Below are 23918 nucleotides of genomic sequence, written 5' to 3'. Positions count from 1 at the left end.
AACCAGTCCCTGTGCCCTCTCCCTCGGGGCCGATCCTTTGGTAGGGGGAGAAGGCCGCCAATTGTCGAGACTGGCTTTTGTGAGACTACTATGCTGTACTGTCGTAGTACTCGGGTGAGAACCTCGCTTGTGTATTTGATGTAGGGTACACACACCAGGAGCGCTTGGTCCACACCACCGAAGGTCACAGGATCATTGAGCAGACCGAACATCGCCTGCTCGACGCCTGGATTCAAGAATGCCAGGAAATTGTCAGGAAGAAGGTCTTGGATCGTTTCTTTTTGCGGAGACAACTGGAATACTGTGCTCCGGAGCATCTTCCTGCCATCGACGACTTTGCCAGATCTACTGCTACGTCGGCTGCTGAGAGGAGTTTGGACCACCCGAAGAAGCTCGTATCTCTCCAATTGCGTCTCGCCGTCTCCCAAGAGACCGACAAGAGGTTTGTGAAAAATCTGTCTTCGAGAGAACTCTCTGGCACCAAGACTCGTGTACTGGCAAAAAGAAAAAAGTTTGATCTAACCACAACCACGGTGCCTATTGCTTTGATGGCAGCTGCTGTCGAATATGGCCCGCACGAATTAGACCCCTGCATCCGTGAAGAAGCCCGCCTCAAGGCTATCGGCGTGCTGTCCAAGGCGCACCGACAGGAGCAATTAAATTACATGCCGGAAGAGAAGGGAGCCATTCAGAACTTGAGAGAAGACAAGAGCATCGTCATCCTCCCTGCCGACAAGGGTATACGGGATTGGAATGCACTACCTGAGTTCATTGTGACAATTACTGATCATGCCTTGTTTTTAGCAGAACTTACTAAGCATATGATTGTATAATGAAGATATTGCACTGTAAAATAACAAATGTTCTTTCAACCTAATTGTCCCTACATTTGATTTCAACCCTTGAAGTGTTATACTGTGTTTTATGTTACCCCCCTTATGTAATGCCCCAGGGGCCCTTAAGGTATAATAAATGAAATGAAATGAAAAACCGTGCTGCTCGACCTTGCAGACTACGATGAGAAGGCGCTTCAACCTCTCAACACCAACACATACATGATTCTGCCAAAGGACCCGACTACCAAGATTGAGTGAAGTCTAAACAAAATGCTCTCTACGATTTTTAATAAGTAATCGACTCCCGAGGCCTCTACATCGGTCTCATTTGCCGGAACAGGTCAGCGCCGGCCTTCTATGGCCTGCTGAAGGTGCACAAGGCAGATGTTCTTCTCCGACCCATAGTGCATTTCACCATGTCTCAGTTACATCATGCGCTAATCCGGAGAGCCCCCAGGGGTGTTCGGGTTCGTGGACAAGCCGTTCGCGGGACAGACACAGGTGCCCGTGATCAAGAGGCCAAGTTGGCCCTGAAACGTCGGGATCTTTGCTTTTATTAAAGCGTGGTTAGAGTTTCAATTGTGTTTAAATCATTCCTAACCAGATGGATGTCCGTCAAAAATGTTTACATTTAAGTATTCTAACTCGGGATTCTTGAAAAAATCCACCTGCTGAAGGCTACCAATCTTCTTGGCGCCGATAATGAGTATTCATTGGATACCAAGGGTTTTCGACAAAGTGCATGATGACGGCGAGCTTTCGCCACATGTTTCCACACCGTCACAGTTCTTGGCAGACAACAGTGTTTACACACGCGAATGATCATGTGAGAAATTTGTGGTGATTGTGGCAGACATGTTTAGTAGCATATAGTAGGTCTTTTTGCAATCTGCGAAATAGCCTGCTCTCCTGGGTTACCTGGGTATCTAATGCATGTCGCACACAAAAGAGAATGAGCTGAATTGCAGTGGGACTATAAACCAAATCAGTGTTGATAAACAAGCGTGTGGTCATGTAAAAAGTGAGGGCTCTGCACATATCCAGAAGGCGAGCTTTGTTTGGCGATAAGTGTGAGCGAAGCAGAAGCTACAAGCGCGAGCATGCTGCCCTGAACTACTCTTTCTCAACCCAAGCGCACATGCTTGACAGGCCCATTCAAAGCATGGAGCTCGCTATTGTAGCTTTTGTTAGGCTGAAGCATGAAGTGATATAGGCACGTGCCAAATGGCAACGATTTGAGCGTGGAATGTCCACATATCGCCACCGCCGTGAAGTTTGGGTATGGATTCATGTATATCTGCCTCACCTCAATGGGGGTTGCAGTAAAGGATACGAGCACGAGCGACTAGTTCTGGTGGAGGGTCCTGCTGAAAATATCTACCTGGTCTGGGAATCAATCCCGGGACCTCTCCAAGACTGGGTAAGCGCCCTACCAACTGAGCTAACCAGGAACGAGTCGTCGGTAGTGCAAACAAATCTTAACAGTTTCTACCAGTCTTGATCATAACTATGGCAAGGGTGGGATTAAAGGTTTAATGATTAAGCTAATATCTCAAGAAAGACTCGACCTATTTAAGAACCGTATTTCCTTGGTAGATTGGAGCCCTATTTACAACGAGACCGCTGCATATGGTGCTTTTAATAGGTTTCTAGAGCTCTTCACATCATTATATAATGTATGTTTTCCCACTGTGGAAATAAAAACATGCAAAAGTGCGCGTAAGCCCTGGATGACTAGACGTTTAATTAGACTCGTTGAAAAGAAATACAAATTATTTGCAACGTTTATTAAAAACAAAAATCCTACCGTGCTAGCAGAATATAAGTCATTACGCAACCAACTAAACAGGGAAATTAAATTGGTGAGAAACATGTATTATAATAATTTCTTTGGTCGTCATTTTCCTAGTAATCTCAAGGAAAAATGGAGGCGTCTAAATCTGCTCCCGAATACACATACTAACACCCAAGTGATCACAAGCTTAGCGGTTAATGAAACTGAGCTATCGGGTTCAGATCTTGCTACATCATTCAATTACTTTTTTTCGACTGTAGGTGACAGTCACTACAATTCCGACATTTTTGGTTTTCTAAGTGTTGGGTTGGCGGAATCAATATTCTTTGAACTGACTGACGAGTTGAGGTTTTTTCAATTTGCAAAAGTCTAAAAAATATGAATAGCCATGACTCCCATAATATATAAAGCCGCCCAGTAAAATATGTTTTGCAAATAATTACACCGTGTCTGACACATACTTATAATGTAGCGCTTATAACGGGACATTTTCCAACAGCTATGCTGCTAGCTAAAGTAGCCATAATTTATAAAAAAGGAAATAAGAATGACTTTGGTAACTATAGACCAATATCTATACTTCCGTTTTTTTCTAAAGGGTTAGAATGAATAATTCATTGCTGCCTCAATAATTTTTTCTTAAAGTATTCTGTAATATTTGACTGCCAATATGACTTTACTAAAATTAGATCAATGGAAAATGCCTTGCTTGCTCAAAAAGAATATATTTTGAACAGTTTTGAATCACAATGTCTTATTCTTGGTATTTTTATTGACTTTAGTAAACCATTTGATACTTTAAATCATGGAATACTTTTCGCTAAGCTTGAGCATTACGGCGTACAAGGACACACCCTCAACCTTATAAAATCATATTTAAGCTTGCGATTACAATATGTTATCATAAATCACATTCACTCCGATTCCCTTCAAATTTATAATGGTGTCCCTCAGGGTAGCATCCTTGGACCACTGTTGTTTAATTTATATATAAATGACATTTCCAATATTAGTACTCTTGCAAAATACATTATTTACGCTGACGATACGAGCCTTTTCTTTTCCTCCTCCGGCGTTGAACAACTAACTGGCACTGCTAACCGAGTATTGACATTATTAGCACGGTGGTCATTAGTCAACTCATTGAAAATAAACAAGGAGAAAATTATAGCTGTAATATTTCGTCCTAAAGGAAAACTTGTAATGCACCCACCGCCCTTAGTTTTGAGTGATACCATCATCGAGTACATAAACGTTTAGATCTCTCGGTGTAAGTTTTACTGCAACAATGACATGGGATGCCCACATAAACGAGGTTTGTCTTGCCCTCTCTAAGGTTGTTGTAATTACCTCACGTAATAAGCATGTCCTACCTGAAAAAACTAAACTTACTTTATACTACGCTTTCTTTTATTTGTATTTAAGCTACTGTTTTCTTGTCTGGGGTAATACCACTGCATCCAGCATTCAGAAGCTTCTGATCTTGCAAAAGAAAATGTTATGTGCTATTGCAAAAGCTCCATATAATTCCCCAACCGGGCAGGCTTACTTGCAGTATAAAATTTTGCCTGTATATAATTTATTTGAATATAGATTTGCGTGTTCTTACAAAAATATAATAGCAAAAAACGATCATTTTCTTTCACATATTGTTTCTACTGTGCCCCACAATATGCCTTATGCAACCAGGGAAAAAGACACCTTTGTTTTACCTAGATGTAGAACGAACTATGGCTCTGCAATGTTACGATATATCTTGCCTAAGTTTTTGAATATTCCTCTATGTGATTACTTGAGTGATATGTCTTCTTCTGTCCTTAGGAACACTTTTGTATAATTTGTCTGTACTTTTCAATTTTTTATATATTATTTTTACCGCGTTTACACTGCTGACTTGTAGGGGTGGCGAGGCCTGTCAAGCAGTGGACGACACTGCTTTTTTCTCGCCACCCTCAGTTTGTGTTTCAAGCTGAAATAAATGCTGATTGATTGATTGTATAATCGCTGGGCGGCTGGGGGCCCGTAGGCTTGCGCATTGCCTCGTAACTGAGGTGGCTATGAAACAAAATAAAGTTGCACTATTGTGATTTAGAATGAGAATTATGAATTTGTTCTGTGACATCATAGAAGAAAAATTTCCTTCATAAAAACATAAGAATAATAATTTTAAAAAAAAGTTCCAGACCTGTTGGACATTTTCCCACATCAAGGTGAAAGGGCAACAGTGCTACGAGTATTGAGGTACTTGACGATCAAAAGCATGATAAGACAATTGTTAAAACTGCTCTAATTTCCTGTTGTTTTAAATTAAACCCGCCTATGTTGTTTCACGTGAACATGCTGTTTTATTTTACAAACATTATACGAAAAGTTTGACAATGTACTCTGTTTCATTGTAAGTCAGAAAGCAATCAAATGTTTGAAGACAAAAAAGAGTGAAAACACCCACTACAAGCGCAGTATCATAAGGCTTTTTCTGCACTTGGTTTAACCGATGATCGCACTAGCGCAAAAAAAGAACAAACTGCATGACCTTGCGCTCTTGGCACTACTTGGTTGACTTCATCTACCCGTAGCGTTGGCCACGCTCAGAACTAAGGTAAAGCGAAGCAAAAATGAAATCTTGGGGGTCTTTTTTAAGCGAAACCAACAAAAAGCACCTGCACGGCATATAACGAATAAAAAAAAAGCGAGCTAATTTAGACTAATTGGAGATCTTTTGTCGTGCCAGCGAAGTCTCAGTTGCACGACAAAGTATTAGGCCTCTGTCAGATTATGGGAACATCGGCAGGGATTCGAACCCGCCAAATGGAGGCCCGTAGGTCGGTGCTTTGCCTCTGAGCACCGAGACATTTTTATTTTTAATATTATAAACGGTGAAGGGGACACAGACACCCCCAAAATTTATTTTTTTATTTTTTGCCAAGTGATTTTTTATGGTGTCAGAAGACTACCCAATCAATATTTTGCCACAGCATCACTCATATTTTTAATAGAGTAGAAAAAAACGCAACTGCTCATAACGGAAACCGAAACTGGACTGGGGAGGAAGAAGAAATATAAAGGAGGAGAGAGGTGGCAGAAGTCACGTGGTTGTGATACTTTTTTTCCCCAAACAACGCATTTGCCACTGTTTAGAAGCCACAAAAAAATGTGTATCATATTTATTTTCTATTTTTAATTTTGTGTATGTGCCTTCTATGACCTATGACTTTGATTATATTTGGTGGTTGTGTCTAAACCATAAGAAACGGCACGTGGCCACGAAGAAGAGAGTGAGCGCGATTCAAACCGGCCAGTTCTCGATTGGCTGTTTTTGGTCGGAAAGAAAACGAATTTCGAGCCGTGAATTGTTTTCTGGGTAGTTGGGTTTTCGTATGTAATGTACAAATAAAAACCTTAGCAAGCATAAATACCCTGTCAGTGTCCCTTTAAGAGCCACCGAGGTGACTGTGAAACAAATAGAGTCGCACTATTTCGACGTGCCATAGTGTGATTGTGAAAACTATTTCTGAAGTTGATAAGAAAATTCAATGGATTTGGCCAACGTGGAAGAATCGCAACTGTCCGGATCTCTTTCATGACGTCCATTTCATTTTGAGTGCTCCAGGCATGCATACTGAACCAATGCACCATGGAATGTGCACAAAATTGGTCGTGGTCCACCTACAACCTCACGGCTGTTGTTCTAGCATCTCTGGCTCGCTGACTGCGGGCATCGAGGCACCTGACACCCAAACATCGGGCACCTTTTTTGTCTCTCACGTGGCGTTCCAAGCGGCACATGACGACAATTGCACGTCAAGCTATTGAACATGTGTTACCATCTATATTTGATATTAAAAAACTGCAATTTGCCGTAACTGAATGGGAAAAGTTTGAGGTTTAATGCTAAACTTCATATGCAAATTGTGAAAAATGTAATTTTGAAATGTGCTTCGTAATTTAATTTCTCGTAATTTTCATTAGTTGACATGATTAAGTTTTTATAGCACGAGATAATAACATTTTAAACTGTTTTTATTTTAAAATATACATTTTCTGTTTAATTCCTTGCTTACTTTTTAGTTTCATTATATGCCACAGAAATTGAGAAAACAAATGTTCAATCCCTGATACTGTGGTCGGTAAAAAGCTAAATAATAAACTAACAACTATGGATAAACATAATATTATGGCATTAAAGTATCAACTCATGTTTGCAAACAAACCGGACCGCCCCTAGCGGCACGCCACCAGTACCGTGCATGCGGGATGGGGTGTGAGCAAGATGCACCATGCCCCGCATCCACAAACCGTTGGAATGTGATGTTGTCGGCGTTGGTGTTAGTCCCCACACTCCTTTTCGCAATGGAATTGTTGATTCCACGTCTTCTTAGCAATGTCTTACTACTTTGATGGCCCGAGAAAAATTAATGAGGCTCGTTACACCGCAAAGCTTTGTGTAAATAATGTGACACGTGGCGATTCATTCTGCTTGAATGCTGCAGAATGGGTGCTAAAGCCTGATTCACCACGATGAGATTCTGCTCAATATTTTCAGTTGCGATGTCACTCGGGCTGCAAAAGCATGGATGGTAGCTGCGATGCTCGATGTCCATACGGATAATCGCAAGCAGAATCGGACCAGGTGAATTGGGCATAACAAGTCGGTGATGACCACTGGTAACTGATCAAAATCTTGTATCTTCTGTCCACACCGAGCCTACATACTCCAAACAACCTTCAAACTTTGAAGTCTTTTGAGGCCTGCACTTGCTTCTTATCACAACCTTTGGTCTACTGGCCGCTGTCGTTTGAACGAGAAGACAGCAGTTCGACGATCAGACGGCTATTTGAACATGAAGACGCACTGAACATAGTCCACGAGTAGTCCAGACAACTTGACGGTTTTCCTACGTTCATGTTGGAACAAAACTAAATCTGACTACCACACTTATCCGTGAAGTCAAGCCAAAGTGCTTCCCGCACAAGCAATCGTGGTCTGATGGCATCTGGCTTTCCCTTTTCACGGCACATATCCACATTCTCGGACGAACCGAGCAGGCAGAAACCACATGGAAACTGATCTTCACGCCTTTACCGGCTCTTTTCGTACAGCCCCAGTCGTGGCGCTTCGACGAGAAGGCAGGTTTTAGTCTCGTTTCTTTCAAAACCACACCGAAATGCTCGTCCCGCATGGGGACTTCAAAGTGAGCTCGAAGCGCCACCACCATGGTGTGAAGCAACGAGTTGACTTGGTGTAGAGCTAATAATGTTTTTTTTTTAATTTGACATTCACTTTACGGCTGTACAAAACATAGGAAGAAAGTCATAAACCGTCATAAAAGAAGCCAATCATCATGAGCAGTGGGGTTGCACTTTAACATCTGTTTACTCTACTGACAGCTAGCTTCTGGTTAGTTCAGTTGGTAGAACGCTTTGCTAGTCTTGAAAAGATCCGGAGGTTGAATCTCGGACCAGGCAGAGTTTTTTCAGCGGCCACCAGTCGCCTAGAGAATGTGAGCTGCACTCCATTTCAGGTGGAAGTCAATTTATTCTTGTGCTCGAAAGATGGGATGGTAAGAGTAATTCAGTAGCACCTTGAATGCAGAAGTCATGAAGAGAAGCGCAATTTAAGAATTGTCAAATAGTTGCTAATTTTATTTAGCGCCAAGCCATTGTGATATTATGAGGGCAACGTTCACGGTAATGCTGCATGCAAATCATCTGCTCCATTTACATTGCACATTATCATCCTTCTCTATAGCTAATCAGGTGGATTAGCTTGACCTAGCTAATCCATTGGAGGCAATGGGGCTGGCTTTGACCTGACCTATTGCCTCCAGTCAACTATGCATGACACTTCCACTGTGCACTCATGTGTAAGCAAGTGCATCAGCTGTTGCAAAGTGGTGAGACACTTAGCGAAAACTATCTAGGTAGACTGAAACAACATTCCAGTGATGCATGTAAAGTCTGGGTTAGGTGCCATCTGGTTATTGTGTGTAATATTTGATCACATTTTCGGTCGTAAAGTTGTGGAGTCTCTTGAGAGGGGGGGGGGGGGGGGGGGGGGCAAAAATTGCCCATCAGTATCCTTATAAAGTACCGTTGCTTTTTAAGTGATGTTACTTCTAAGTTTGTGCTCCATCCAACGGATGGAGCACAAGATGTTGGATGCAGCCTGAAAGGCTCGCAAATCGGATGGGGATGTGAAATGTTTTAAATACGTAAGGCTGCTCTTGCTCAAACTGAGACTCACTGATGCGCGACTTGTTTTGCTGCTTCGAGCCGAAATCATATCTGGTTCAATTATGTTGTTGAGATTAGCTGAGAGTTTGCAACACTATTCAGATTGTGCCCTCCGGCACAGGAGGCTGTTCTGGTCACAGATTGCTGTGGGACCACCTTGTTAAACGATGACCAGGAATCATTTGTCAAATGATTTCTTCAGCCTCTAGTTTGATATAGAATGCTTCCAGCTGCACATACTGTCTTTTGTCAGCATTACGGTGTTGTGAAAGGTGGACGTAATGAAAACAGTGTAAATAGACTGGACAAAGCCAATGAGACACACACAGAACACATAACTTCCCCTCTACGGATTGATGCTGTGCCTTGTGTTTTCCCAATATCATGAGCTTGTGTGCATGCGAAATACAATATAGCATGTGTTCTGTGTGGTCCATTACCTATTTCACAGTATGAAAGGTAAATGCATGAGATGTCTATCATTAGTTGAGGTCGATCTTCACAAGTACACATGCACCAAAAGTGTTTTTCAAGCCTCAAATGTAAAGGAATAAAGTGTGAGTGGGGGGTTGGATGCAGTTCGGATGTTTGTACAAAGTCTGCAGACGCGGGTTGGATGCAAACCTGTAACCACCATTGGCTTCTATATGTATCTGGTGGTGCTGCTATGTGTTTGTGTTCCTGATCTTGCTTAATGCCTTTCTAGATGGCTCCATGGAACGTCTTTATTGCTCAACGCTCACATTGGAACCTTTAGTACTTGCAAGGCCCTCTATCAAGTCTGTAGTTTGTGGCAACGCGCACAACCTGGCACTCGCCGAAAATGGCGTTGTCTTCAGTTGGGGTAACTCTAGGTGAGTGGTTCATTTTGTTCACTCGTTCTCTCTCCGAATTTTCGGTAACTGGCTTTCACTTCCAAAAATTTTGAGGATGACACAAATGCTGTACAAAATCTGGTTCTTGTGAGTTGTGCTTCTCTGGCAGCTTCACCATCTCTTCATCCTTGCTGTTGTGATGTCTGGTAACTGCAAAAGTTGCAGCCATGCAGCCCCTAAGTTGGTTAAAATGGCAAAATGTTGAGTGGGCAAAGCTAGGACTGCTTGCTGTAGCGGAGGATATTTTCCTCACGCATCCTACCTTTTAAAGGGAAGATGGGGCACTTCTGCATTTGAGAAAAAACGCTTGAATTGCATTCATTTGGCCTTTAGAATAACAGATATCACAATTATATTTCAATGTGACGCGCCGGAGAGCCATAAGAGCATTTTCAAAATAGGGGTGAAGCCCCGCCTCCCTAGCCTTGGGCAGCCAAAAGATCCGTTGATGACGTCACCTACAGTGACTTCCTTTTGCGTTTTCTCGCGTTGAACAATACTTGCGCAGCAAATGGTTTGGGTATTTGAGTTCACGGAGTAAAAATACACTAGAATTCACTTCTAACTCATTTTTTTCAAGAAGCTCCGTAGCTTCCCTTTAAAGGGGCAGTGCAACGATTTTAATGTTGAAATAATTGGCAGTTTGCACTTTTTATATTGTTTATGCAAGCCCAAGTGACCAAAAACTCGTCACCTTTCCCAGAAAAACTGCTATTCTGCTGCATCTTTGCAAAGCAAAAAACCTATTATTTGCCAATCTGCAGCCGCCTGTAGCGGTTACGGGAACCAAAAATACAGCGTCTCTGGGGGATATGCGGAAGTCAACAAAGCCTGTTCCCCTCCGTTGCTACACTCGCCGTCAGCCCCGTGGCAAACCGTCCTTTGTGTCAATCGCTCGCCACGACCTTCGACGATGCTAATCCCTTAAATGTCGACAATCGCGGAGGAAGCAGCTAGGGTTTCTGAAGAGAGGACGCAAGGGGAATACCACGTGAACCCCCCAAAGTACGTCACTCGAAAGTCGACGTGGAGAGTTGAGAGGCACTTTGACCTTCGATTTGTTTCCTTTTTTAAAAATAACTAGCGCTCGCAAGAAAATACTGTTTTCTGTTTATCCGTTTCATAGGTGACACAGATTAATTTTCGCAGTTAATTGGCCAATGTCTGAAAACCGTTGCACCGCCCCTCTCCCATCAAATATCTCCCTAAGTATGCTAGTTGAACAAATTGGCAAAACCAGAATATTTGAAGCAGAGATGGTGAAATTACTTTTCAAATGTATGCGGAGGGCAAGTTTGTCTGCTTCGTGCGCAGGGGGTAGCGGTGACGTCAAAATGCCGAGCCCTGATTAGCTGATAGCGACCCCCCTATCTGAGCGTCGTCCGCTCCTTTGCAACGTCGTCTGCTCGCAACGTCGTCTGCGTCTGTCTTACCTTTCCTGCGACTTTCGGAAGTGCAGAGGCCAGATTCACGAAACAATCTTACGCCAAAAATGTGCGTAAGACATAACTTAAGAACAAATTCGTATTCACGAAACAAAATTTTCGTAAGTTTTGCGCAGGTTACGACAAAATCCTACGACAGCTCCGAAGCTGTCTTACGCACTTCTTACGATCAAATCAGCATGGCCGACAGCGTCGCGGTCGCGGCGATTCACGGACGTTTATTTTTCTATGTGCACTTTTCACGCATCCCGACTTCAAGCAGCAAGAAAAAAAGTAAAAAGTACTTGAAATAGACCACGACGAACAAGAACGCTGGATCCACAAACACCCGGGAAAAGCTCCAACAGCCACGATTCCACCGAACGCGACCAAATGAGCTGGGCAGTTAGGCCTAGCAGGCACTCCGCGACTCGGCGACCGTCTGCCTACGACCGGCTGGCGTGCTGAATGGAATATGCCCGCGCGACCCTTGTGAACCCTTCCCGTATTATACTTTGATCGCTGACCTCAATTTTAAGAGGTCAATTTCTTCCTCTTGTTATCTCCTTGCTTCCTGAGGCAACGGTGACTCTCGCCGGTGAAAAAGCGGTGAATCTCCGACAGACGCAGGGAAGGTAAAGCAGCCATCGCTTTGACTAGGAGACGTAAAGCAGACAATGTTAACTGCGCCAACCCGCCGACGCCGTTAAAGAATGAGAAGTCTCGCCGCACACGAAAGGAGGGAAAAAGTATTTGGGAGGGAACTTGCGGACACTAACACGCTCACTCTCGGTTCTTAGCAAACAAACCTCGGCGCCTCGGGACACCTCGCCAGTGAGTCCTTTGACTTCCCTCCTTGATGCGCGTCTGCTAATTGTTAGACAAAAACAACCTACCGCTCGAGTTATTTCGTCTGCCCTCTCTGAAAGGCGAAGTCGAGCTCGCTCGTAAAGACCTGCACTTCCGAAAGTCGCAGGAAAGGTAAGACAGACGCAGACGATGTTGCGAGCAGACGACGTTGCAAAGGAGCAGACGACGCTGAGATAGGGGGTCACGATCAGCCAATCAGGGCTCGGCGTTCTGACGTCACCGCTGGAATACCTTCCCCTGATTGGGTTTTCATCGGGGACGCAAATCTTCACCAACTAGTTCAACTGCTAGGTTCAGGAACAGCTCAAGAAATGAGGAAACCGGACCATCTCGTGGCGGCGTTAAGTTTGGGGCGCACCATACACGAAATTTAGCAGGGCAAGGGCTGAAGTAAAGTTTCTTATCAAAGAGATAAAGAAAACTTCAGGAATAGCGCTCGGAACGAACTGCTGAATCACCCTAACAATGTTTGGAACTTCCAAACATTGGAACTTCCAAACATTTGGAACTTCCAAACATTGGAAGTATAGAAATGATGTACTGGGCACAGGAGCCAGGTTCGTTACATTGCCAAATGATTCTGATGGATGGATGGATGGGTGCTAATGGTTGTACCCTTTGTAACAGGCAGTAGCTTGCACCACCTAACCTAGGAACCAAAAGTATGATTCCTCCCCTTGCCCTTCTGAGCCGCTTTGCTTTCCCTCTGCATTTTGTAACTATCACCTGGCAGTGTGGGGTATCGCCAGGATGACCTATGGGGGATCGGGCCAAAAACTAAAAACATCACTCCTTGCTTTCTCCTCCCAGTGAGTGAGACACCGATTTTCTTCTTGTCAAACCTATTTGGCGTTCCCCCAACACTGGACCCACTGGGAGACGGGGTTTGAGACTTTGGGCCGGAGCCACGCGGGAGGGAGTCCCAATTTTCCTCTGTCCTGCCTGTCCCCAGCTGTGCTACTTAGTTTTACTTCATTAAATTTTCCCTGGATAATTTCCACTCATCTTCTGAACTCCTCTTTGTGTCTTTAATTCTTTTCTCCCCCATTCTTCTCTCCTCGTCAACAAAACCCAGTGCCCCCGCTAGATTTGTTACCCTTTCAGGGAGGGCAGGGCGAAGCCCCATGCACTTAAAACCAAATGTTGTGGCATCTCACCCTCACTATGGCATACGGCACATAATGTGTCTATCTCTTGAAATTTAGCCTTGTATGTCTCTTTCTTAAACACTCCTGTTCTCGCCTCGAACAGTAGAGAGCTTCCACGTGAGTTAAACACCTTTTCCTTTCTTATGTCCTGTTTTTGTGACCTGTACATTGTTAAAGCCAATTTTTCCTGCTTTCTTCCCTCTCACATTTTTCTTTATGCCTCTTTCACTTCCTTTTTCACAGAACTAGTCTGCTCAGCCCCATCACTGGGATGCAGGTATTTAAATGTCAGCTTTTGGGTTTGGTTTGTCCATCTTTGTCTAAACTGTTTGTGTATAAATACTTGAAAACTTTCTGTGCCCACCGGATATCATCAATTTTGGTTAACCTTACTTCAAATGTCAATTTACTAATTGCCTCTCTGTTCTCAAAGGACGACCAGCCCATGCCCCCCTGCATTTGGTGTGTTCCATGTGCTCCTAGTGCTAATCTGCCCACGCTCCTTTGTTGAATTTTCAGTCCCGATTGAAAATGATCTCGTACGCAGCACCCCATTGCTGAAAGACAGTCCTGGCACCATTACTCCTTTTCATATACCCCTTGACAACTTCATATCTACATATTACAATTCCATAGTGCCTCGAGTTTCATAATTACTGAATTTCTTTTTCCTTTTCTAATTATATTTTCTTCGTGTTCCTCTAGATACAGTGTAGACCGCATATAACGTATGTCGCAGGAGTCGTGAAAATCCGCACTATAAGCGGTACCGTGTTATAACCAAAACATCAATTTTTCAGGCCAAAATACATGCCATGAGACAACTCACCTTTATAAAAGAATTTATTTTATGTTAGATGAAAAACAAAGCTTAGTTTGAGGAATGTCTTTATTTCACCAGACTAGTTCACTTCTCTCTTAAGTGTGTCACACATTTCGAAAGAAATGAGCGGCTTTTGCCTGGCGCAGCCTTTTAACGGCGTCGCGGGTTGCAGACGGACGTTGCGAGAGTTCAGGATTGTTAAACCTAATCACTTTTCTCCGGTGATGAAAACGCGTGAAAATTCGCATCCTTTATACGGTACGCGCCAGTAATACCTTCAACTTGAGCACAGGCATGAAATGCTCCAAATAAGAAATCTGGGCGATGTTCGAAAACACAAATGCTTAGAAAGCACCACTGTAGTCGAAGTAAACAAACACGACGACACGGGCGTTTCTGCTGTCTTGAGAGTGCCGCCACGACATCGCCGCACGAGTCGGTGGATCTTCCTTCTAGTACGTGCTGGGTTATCATAGCGCCACACAACGAAAATTCACAGTCAAGGAAAGCACTTTTACGCGGAACGATGAGCTTCCACCACGCCGTCTACATCGACGATCACAACCGACGCCATGTTTGCGGATAGAAGAAGCCGGCCCGCGACCGGCATGCAACGCGCGTGAACACTTCTCCTCGACCTGCGATTGGTTTGTTGTTGCGGTTGTCTCCAACGCAGTGGAGAGACGCACGCACGTGAACGACACAAGCGTGCGTCCCTCCGTCGCTATGGCAACTGAAGCCTCTCTCTTCGCTTCTCCCCGCTTCTTCGAGCAACCTCCTTGCCCCGCAAGTGCTGCTTGCGGCTAGCGCCGTTATCTAGTCGATCTAGTGTTGCACAGGGAAGCGTGCTCGCTGCGCTGGTCGGTCGGCGGGCTGTTCCAGAAACCGCACTATAACCGGTATTTCCCTTCGCGCGCCTGCATTTTAAGCGGTATGTAATTACATGGAGTTCTATGGTAGGCAAACCGGTGGTTTAAAAAAGCCGCGTTATACCCGATCCTGCACTATAAGCGGTTACGTTGTAAGTGGTCTATACTGTATTTCCTTCCCTCTTTGAGCCATACTCCCAGATATTTGTATTTTTCTGCATGGTCTCTTTCAATGTCTTGTATTTTCACGAGTTTCCTCTTTTCGTGGTTGATCACCATTACTCCAGACTTGTCTCTACTAAAACTCGGGCCCAAGCTGCCCCTTCCTCTCCACATATTCCAGTTAGTTCCTGTAATGTAGCGCAATTATCTGCCATCGGTACTATGTCGTCTGCATACATCAGTCCTGGGATTACCTGTATTACATTTCTCCCTCCTTCCATATAACTCGCATCAAAACCGAAGTTGCTCTGCTCTAATTCCTTTTCCATTTCACTGAGGTACATCATGAAGAGCAGAGGTGACAGTGGACAGCCCTGCCTGAGCCCTCTTTTTATTGCTACTGGTTGTGTAGTTTCTGTTTCCCATGTTATTAATACATTATTGTCTGTACACCTGCTGCAGAAATTAATCAAATTTGCATCTAAGTTATACCCCTTCAGCTGACCCCAGAGTTTTTCCTGGTTCACATCACCGTACGCTCCCTTGATGTCGAAATAAGACAGCTATAGGGGGCTTTGGCCCTTCATTGATAAATAGTTATCTATTAGCTTTCTGTCTCTTCAGAATTGATTTTAAAGCTTGCCGAGAATTTGCATTCCTTCTGCCCATTCCTCTATTCTTCGCTTTACTATCTGCATAGCTATCTGTATAAAACTGATGTTACTGTTATTGGGCGGTTTGACTTGATGTTGTCTTTGTTTCCTTTGCCTTTATATATTAGTCTCATTTTGCTTAGTTTCCAATCATTGGGTATGTCTTTTCCAATAATTATTTGATTAATCACATGTCGTAGCTTCGATTTGCTTGTTTTCCCCAGGGTCTTTACGAGTCCCATGGGTATATCATCTGGGCCTGTTGCTATACCTGCTATAATGCTGGAACCTTATTTTCTGCCTTGCCCCGTTCTCTTGTGGCCACCTCCATTGTTACACTAGTCTGCTCTTCCTGTGCCTTGCTGCTGTCAGTGCTCTCCACTGTCCCCCTCTGCTCAAGGTGTGAAAAAGCCTTTTTGATTGTATGCCTAATACATCCTGGTGCCTCCTCCCCCTCTACTTTTCTGCACCCCTGTGTGATCAGAAAGTGCTGGCACCCCTCTGTCTTTCTTCCTTGCACTTTAATGTGCTCTTAAAACCTTTTTGCCGCATTCCTATCTTTTTTTTTATTTATTTCCACCATCCACTGTACACCTGCACTCCCAGTTTTGGACTGTATTAAAGCTGATGCCTCCCTTTTTCTTTTCTGGAAGTTTTCCCATTTTGACGCTACTTCTGCTTGAATGGCCCCCTTTTCTTTTATCACCTGTGCCGCCTGTGCTCCCTAGATGCCTCTTGGCGTCGTGCGGTGGCTGCCTTGACCTCCTTATCCCGTCAGCTTTTTAGTTTGTGCTTTCGTTTTCGCTTTCCTTCTTGTTTAATTCTATATATCTCCCTAATTCTCTCCTAAAATTGTCTGCTGTACTCGTTTTCACCTCAAGAAAAAAGGAAGTTTTGCGCATTGTTCATACGCCGTGCCGGGAAAAACAGATTTTGCTGTCCAAGGATGAAGCGATGCTTTTGGCATTTGAAATGTGTATGTCTTGATAGGATAGCACATGTATCCAATCTAAAATAAACCTGCATATATCTTAATTCTCTACATAAAGGGGCAAATTAGCGATGCTCCGCAGGAACTCTTTTTCACTATGTCTGTTGAGGTGAAAATAAGTATAGATCCTCATATGTCTATTCTCTTTCTGGTTGCCTAGATACTATGTTCTCAATCCTTTTGGATGCTTCCTGTAGCTGAGTTTCATTTAGACTCAATTTACTTTTCCGTTTTTGAGTGTCGGAGAGAGGGCAGATTCTACAAGTGTCTGGTAAGAGTCGAAAATAAACCGGAGTTTATTTTTCTATGTTATGGAGTGAAAGCATATAAAAGAAAGCCTTCCAGCTCCAGAAATGCCTCTGTATCCGCATGAGTCGCACACACCTCTCGTTCGTTTCACTAGGCTCTCTTCGCACACAGGACTCGTAAGACGCGACTATAAGGCTCCAATCCGGCGGCCCATCGCTCGCGGCGTATGCAGCATTAGCGAGTTTTAGTATTTTATTTTATTTATTACATGTATCCCACAGCGCCCGTGAAGGCATTATAGTGGGGGAGGGGCAAAAAAAAAAGAAGAAAAACAAAGGGCGTCACAGAACATTAAGTAAAAGCACTCGCAGCCTGCAGCAAGGCATAGAACAACATGAAACCAGCCCTGCGAAAATGTAACGCAGAGAAACGCGCTCATTGTTGCACCAATATACGCGTAACAAGGAATAACACATAACGAAGACAGCATACATTGAGTGCTAAAGGCCAAGCAGAGCTTGAAAAATGTTTGAGTTGTTTTTCTCTAACACTAATTCCTCCGGTAATTCATTCCAGCTCTAAATAGTGCTCGGGAAGAAAGAATATTTAAAAATGTCAGTTTTGGATGAGAAAGGTCTAATTTTCCTCGAGTGATCACGTCTTTGGGAAATGAAATGTGGTTCAAGTAAGTATGTTCCTTTATCAATTCCAGAGAGTTCGTAATGGATCGCGTGTAGTAGTTTTAATCGAAGGCATTTACGGCGAGTTTGGAGAAGCTCCCACTTGAGCTCCTCTTTTAAGGCGGTCACGCTTTGACGCCACTTATAGGAGTTAAGAACGAACCTGGCAGACCTATTCTGAATACTTTCTATGTCGTTGATGAGGTACTGTTGGTAAGGGTCCCATAGCTCGGAGGCATATTCAAGAATCGGCCTGATGTTCGTGAGGTAAAGGGTATTTTTTACTTCGCGTGGGCAATCTTTAAAGTTACGCCTGATGAAACCTAACATCCGGTTTGCCTTAGCTGACATGTATTCTATGTGGTGATTCCACGAAAGATTATGAGAGAAGTAGACGCCCAGGTATTTTACTTTGAGTGACAAGTTGATTACAACGCTGTTTATATTGTACGTGGTAATTACAGGTTTTTGTTTCTTCGTGAACCTCACAAAGTGACATTTCGCTACATTCAATTCCATTCCCCAAGTGAAGCACCAGCTCGCTATACGATCGATGTCCTCCTGGAGGGCAGCACATTCATCGGAATCTCTTACCGCGCGATAAATAACACAGTCATCTGCATACAACCGTATAGAAGATGAAACGTTTTCAACAATGTCATTAATAAATATCAAAAACAGAAGCGGTCCCAACACGGAGCCCTGGGGCACACCGGAGGTAACTGGGGTAGAATCGGACAATTTCCCGTTAATTACCACTACTTGAGTCCTAGATCTAAGATAGTCAACGAGCCATCCAGAAACGTTAGGAGATATTTTGAGTGCTGATAATTTATGGAGAATAAATTTGTGTGGTACAAGATCAAAGGCCTTCCGAAAGTCAAGAAAAATACAGTCTGTCTGAAGGCCCTTGTCATATGCTTGTGCCAATTCGTGAAAAAATTCTACCATCTGGGTTGTGCAAGACAATCCCGGGCGAAATCCATGTTGGAAAGGGGTAGACCGTGTTTCCCCCTCGGCCCATCGCTCGCGGCGTATGCAGCATTAGCGAGTTTTAGTAGACCGTGTTTCCCCCTCTGTGACCCTCCGCTACGAAGAAATCGTTAGTGCGCCTGCGTGCCAATGGCCTTGGCTGTAGAGTTCCGGGTAGCGGAGGGTGAAACGCGGTCTACTAAAACTCACTATTGTCTTCGGTAGCATGAATGACCGCCGGGGAGACCTCATGCCTCGCCAAACTCATGAACACGCACTCCTAACCGAACTCATGAACTCACCGAACTCGTGCACCTCGCCAAACTCATGAACTCGCCAACCTCACAAACTTGCACTCCTCACCAAACTCAAGAACTCATGCACTTCACCGAACTCATGCCCCTCGCTCAACCTCAAGCTTACGAGTTTTCAAGGCTTACAAACTCGCTCACCCTCACCTCACGCTAGATTGGTGAGGGTGAGTGAAGTGAGTGAGTGCACTCATGAGTGAGTTTTGCCGAGGTATGCTCACAGGTCATCACACTCGCAGCTCATCATGGCCTTCACACTCGCAGCTCATCACGGTCATCACTCGCAGCTCATCACAGTCATCACACTCACAGCTCATCATGACCATCATACTCGCAGCTCACTCAAATAGTTCTCGCCCTCACCGTAGTCTCGGCACTGGTGCTCGCATTTTACGCAGGTTGCGCGTCTTTTACAACCTTGCCACGGTCGCTGCCATCTTCCGCCGCTCCGGCACCAGCCATCACGTTGCCAAAAAAAGAAATGTTTTGTCTTTTTGTTTGTCTCGCTGCGACTCCTTCTCCGCTCTACCCAAGCGTTTGAAAAAGGCGTGCTTTGTTGGGATACAAAGGCGCATCATCGCAAGTCTTGTGAAGTATTCGATTCAAGCATTCGCGGCAACTTCGTTCAAGTATGGAGTAAGTGGTTTGCAGCATTGTTTTTTTAGGTGAATTCTTATTATTTCAACGTGCACCGCAATGGGCGTGTATTTTGTTTCTGCAAAAAAATTATTGCAAACTTTTAATGGTGGCACTGTTTGCTCGGCGGTTCGAGTAGAACTATATCAGAGCGGTCTTTCTTTATATTTATCGTCGTTCACAGAAATTATTTTGCCTTAAATACCTGCCTGGTGTATATTTTTTTCTGGAAAAAATTATTATTTGAAGTACAGTCTTTGTCAGAAGTTTAGAGCCCACTGCGCGCTTGGCCGAAGTGAGTTCGCTCTTGTGCAGCGGCGCTGCTATTGTCAGCACTCGCTGGCTGCAAGGTTTTTGAAAGTGAGGGGGAACTTCGATCTTGCATCACGCTCGCTTTGACAACACAGCAAACACAACTCAAGAGCAATGTTCGCCCTCATTTTCAAAAATCTCGCAGCCAGCGAATGCCGCAGCGCCGATGCACAAAAGTGAGCTTGCTGCGGCCGCACACACGATGGGCTATAACCTTTCGGCAACGACTACTTTGTGCATATCATATTATAATGGATATATTCATTCTTTTTAATCGCATCTCTCAATTTCTGATGCTATGACCCGTGATGAGCTGTAGCATCACACATGCCATTCAAAACCGAAACATTTTAATCTACCGACTTTGTGCCTCGTAAAATGTTTTACTTTCTGGGTCCTGACATAAAATGGCCATCGGTGTAAGATGCCTTCGCTATTCTTGTTGCTCAGACAATCTGAGCTTGTGTCCAAACTTGTAAATTTGTTGAATACAAATATTCACAAGCTAAATCTAGAAAGTTGTGGTTTCTATTATAATAATTTAATCATTTCTGACGAATATCAATTTTAAAGCGGTAGCTTTACGGGCAACACTTTTCAGAGATTTCGACCTCGTGGGCCATCATCGCTACGCTAGCGAAGAAGGAAAAAGCCCTTCTCTGCCGTCTTGGCGCGAGGAGAGAGATGTCAGGACTTTCCGTCGGTTCTGCCGTGCGAAGAGAGTGAGGAGGGTTGCCCTGGCGTCCCGCCAAGAATTGCACAATGAAGGGAGAATCGTAGTGCCGTCTGCTTTAAAGACTTGTTTTCAAACATTACTCGCGTTGCACGAAATCCCAGTTTGGCAGTATCCAGTTGCTATGTGTAATGTTGGATGGTTTTAGAAACTTCCACCACACTTACCTGCTTACTTCACCGATTATCGAGCACTGGTGGCGGCCGTCGGTGACATCCATGACGGCTATGAGAATTAACTATGTCGCACATCCGTATTCGGGTACAGTACAAGACAGCACCATTACACCTGCATTGCGCGACCATGCTAAAGCTACCGCTTTCGTTTCTTTGCACATTGTGGTTGAAAAGTATGACTTTTTAATATGTGTTCACTAATTTGTATGAATAAACTATGACCTAGTGGTGTAAGCGCAAGTCTTTTTTTGTTTTTTCAGTATCCATAATCCTCCACCCCTAGCTACTAAGAGCCTAATTGGGATATCCACTCGATATATGAGGGGGTCATGGGACCTTGTTAAATTTACCTTCAGCATTTGTTTTGTTACATTCAAAGATTGGGGTGCTTAATCTGCTTGGGCGTCCACACGCGCACATATGTGTATAGAATTTTTTAATTACCTAGGTGCTGAATCTTCCCCCCTCCCCCCTGTTATTTACTCGTAAAAGTGTATTCATGCTAAAAAGAAAAAAAGCGTGCCTCGTAAATGTCTGTGACGTGTGCCAGTTGACAAATAACATTATATAGGAATAATAACTATAATATGTAAATACTATTGGCTAGTAAAAAAAACCTCCGGCACGTGCCGCATTTTTGGGTGCAGCTGCAGTATTCTGACTATCCTCAATGGCCCCCTTTAGAACGACTCACGGGGTGCCGGCTATTTTTGTTATTTACCGTTACTTTGGGCAGATGCCGTGCTAAAAAAATGACAAAATCCACCCCCTAATTTTCCAGAGAAAAAATATTTTCTTCGCATCACAAAATGGGACATCACAAACGTGTGGTTCTATAACCCAGTAGAGTTGCCTGAAAATGACAATATAAATTCGATGATTTCTCAAATTGGTTTAATACTGCCACGAAGTAGTAGTTTACCAACAGAGGACAAAGTAAAAAGGTAGATGGGTGGATGTATTTCGACTTACCGTAAAATACCGCAGAAGCGCCCACTTCATTCAAGCGCCCACTATTAACATTTCTAAAACTTGGGAATTTTGCAAATTATACGTTAGCGCCCGATTTGATCGGACAGACGTCCATGTGTAGATTAACCCAGTTTTCAGTAAATGCGGGGTCGGCGCTGCCCCGGTATTTTACAATATCTATCCCAGTTTAACCGTCGAACATTGAATGGAGAAACTTTAAGCGAAGACACCATCTTCTAAATTCCAACAGCTCTCAGTTTGGTTGCGGTTTCATAGCAGTGACACTTTCTCTTTAATTGTATAATTTTGTTTAACTAATCTAGCCGCCTTATTTTGCACTTTCTCTTTTTTTTTTTCTCTACTAGATAGTACTCAATGGGCAATTTGTTTCAGCAGGATTTAAAATATAGGTTTCTAAACTATGCATTAATAGTGAATAGGATATTTCAGAATCAGACTATGTGATTACCCCACCGAGTGAGCCTGTTCTCCGAACTTTATTAGCGAAAGCATGAAGCCACGAAAGGAGGTTGGAAAGCCATCGTTGTTGCCGTTACGTACGAGCGCATTTATGGCGCCTGGCACGTGCCTGCGACTGGTGCGTTTACCACATCCTCACCTGGCCCCCTCGGTTTCTAGGTGTAATGGTGTGGATCGCCGTGTAATGGGTGTTGATTGCCGTGATCTTGGCAGTGGCACAGTTGCAGAGGTGGATGCAGTAGAAGCGTGTTTCTTTGCAGCTCGCTTTGTAGTCAGCCAGCTAGTTAATAGAAACTCGAGCAGCCACGGGTTGGGGCGCTGCAATGCCTCTATCAGATTGTCTTTTTCGATGGAGGTTCTACCTTTTTTGCTGGGGGTTCTACCTTTTTTGTTGGAGGTTCTACACCTGGCCGACAGGATTGCAGCAACCCATCGCATTACCCGAAAACCCCTGCAATTTATTTTGCTACCATTTTGGGGGTGCTCTGACACATGGGCATTGTGGAACACTAAACACGCTGGTCGGAGATGCGCTCCAGACACCCTAGTGCAGTGCAGACTTGTACCGTACCCATTACAAGTAATCAAATTACTTGTAATCGATTACTTTTTGGAGTAATTTTGTAATCAGTTGATTACTTTTATTAGGCAGTAATCACAAGAGTAATATGATTACCCCCCCCCCCCAAGCATACGCCTTTTTTGTGAAAGGACAAAAATAATATTTCCTTTTTTTCCCTTTTTTTTTGAACGGAAAAAAGAAAGATTTTTGCGGAGCTGTAGGAAACGAGGGCAATCTCTTTCTATGTACAGTTTCTGTGGAATGTCCGTTTCTTTTTTTTTTTGTTTTTTTTTCGAGCTGGGACTGGTAGTGGGAAGCCCCAGGAAAGCCACAGTGCATGGCAAAGGCCATTCAGGGCGAAGTTCGAGGAAGCAGGATGTAGCGTTGTGAGACCTTCGTTCAAACTAGTCCCCTCACGCACATACACACAGAAATAAAAACAAAATAAAAACATCCTGCTTAGGGTACCTACTCGCAGCCCGTAGGAGAACCAGAACCGAAGAATGCCTAAAGCGGATGCAAAATATAACAAGGCAGTTGAAATATTTCCCCATTTCTCCTACGTGGTCTTTTGTGACAAGCAATGTTTCGAGTTGAGCAGTGGTCGGGGCGATCTCTTCCGCTAATAGATGCTACACATGATCCGTTTCAAATCCTGGAGCTGCTGCTCTTTTGTACAACATGCGAGCTCATTCACATGTGAATAATAAAATGAGCGACGCAAACTTTGAGCGACAACCCTTGCTCAAGCTTAACAAGATCTAGAACCCCCTCCGCTCCCCCCCCCCCCCCCCCCCCCCCCCCCCCCACACACACACACTGGCGAACGCCCAAATCATTAAACGTCATCAAACGAATTCTATGCTTGTGTCCGCATTGTGAAGGTGCAACGACCACAAAGAGGGAGCCAGTTTTTCTTCTTCAATACTTGTGCAAATGTGAAATATAGGTTGGAAGTAGTTCATTGTTATGAGCGCTAAAGATGTGTCTTCACACAATAAAGTAATCAGAAAAGTAACGATTACTTCTTTAAGTAATGTCCAATTAGTTTTGCCGTCGAGTAATCAAGTAATCTAATCGAATACTTTTTGGCCAAGAGTAATAGTAATTGTAATCGATTACTTTTTTTTAGTAACGTGTACAAGACTGGTGCAG

The 23918-nt window shown here is 43.8% G+C and overlaps 1 protein-coding gene across 1 annotated transcript in view; it reads left to right on the top strand.

Moving 5' to 3' along the window:
• The window catches only part of LOC8053526 (RCC1 domain-containing protein 1), a 48161-nt gene that overhangs the window by 4406 nt on the left and 19837 nt on the right, over positions 1 to 23918 (top strand). Inside the window, 1 exon segment of the mRNA XM_040218277.2 lies at positions 9572 to 9719. Coding sequence (XP_040074211.1) covers positions 9572 to 9719 — 148 coding nt within the window.

The sequence above is a fragment of the Ixodes scapularis genome, unplaced genomic scaffold (genome assembly GCF_016920785.2).
Source record: "Ixodes scapularis isolate PalLabHiFi unplaced genomic scaffold, ASM1692078v2 PGA_scaffold9__187_contigs__length_104089568, whole genome shotgun sequence".
In the NCBI taxonomy this organism is placed as follows: Eukaryota; Metazoa; Arthropoda; class Arachnida; order Ixodida; family Ixodidae; genus Ixodes; species Ixodes scapularis.
The sequence above is the reverse complement of the archived record's forward strand: the minus strand, read 5'-3'. Positions and strand labels throughout refer to the sequence as shown.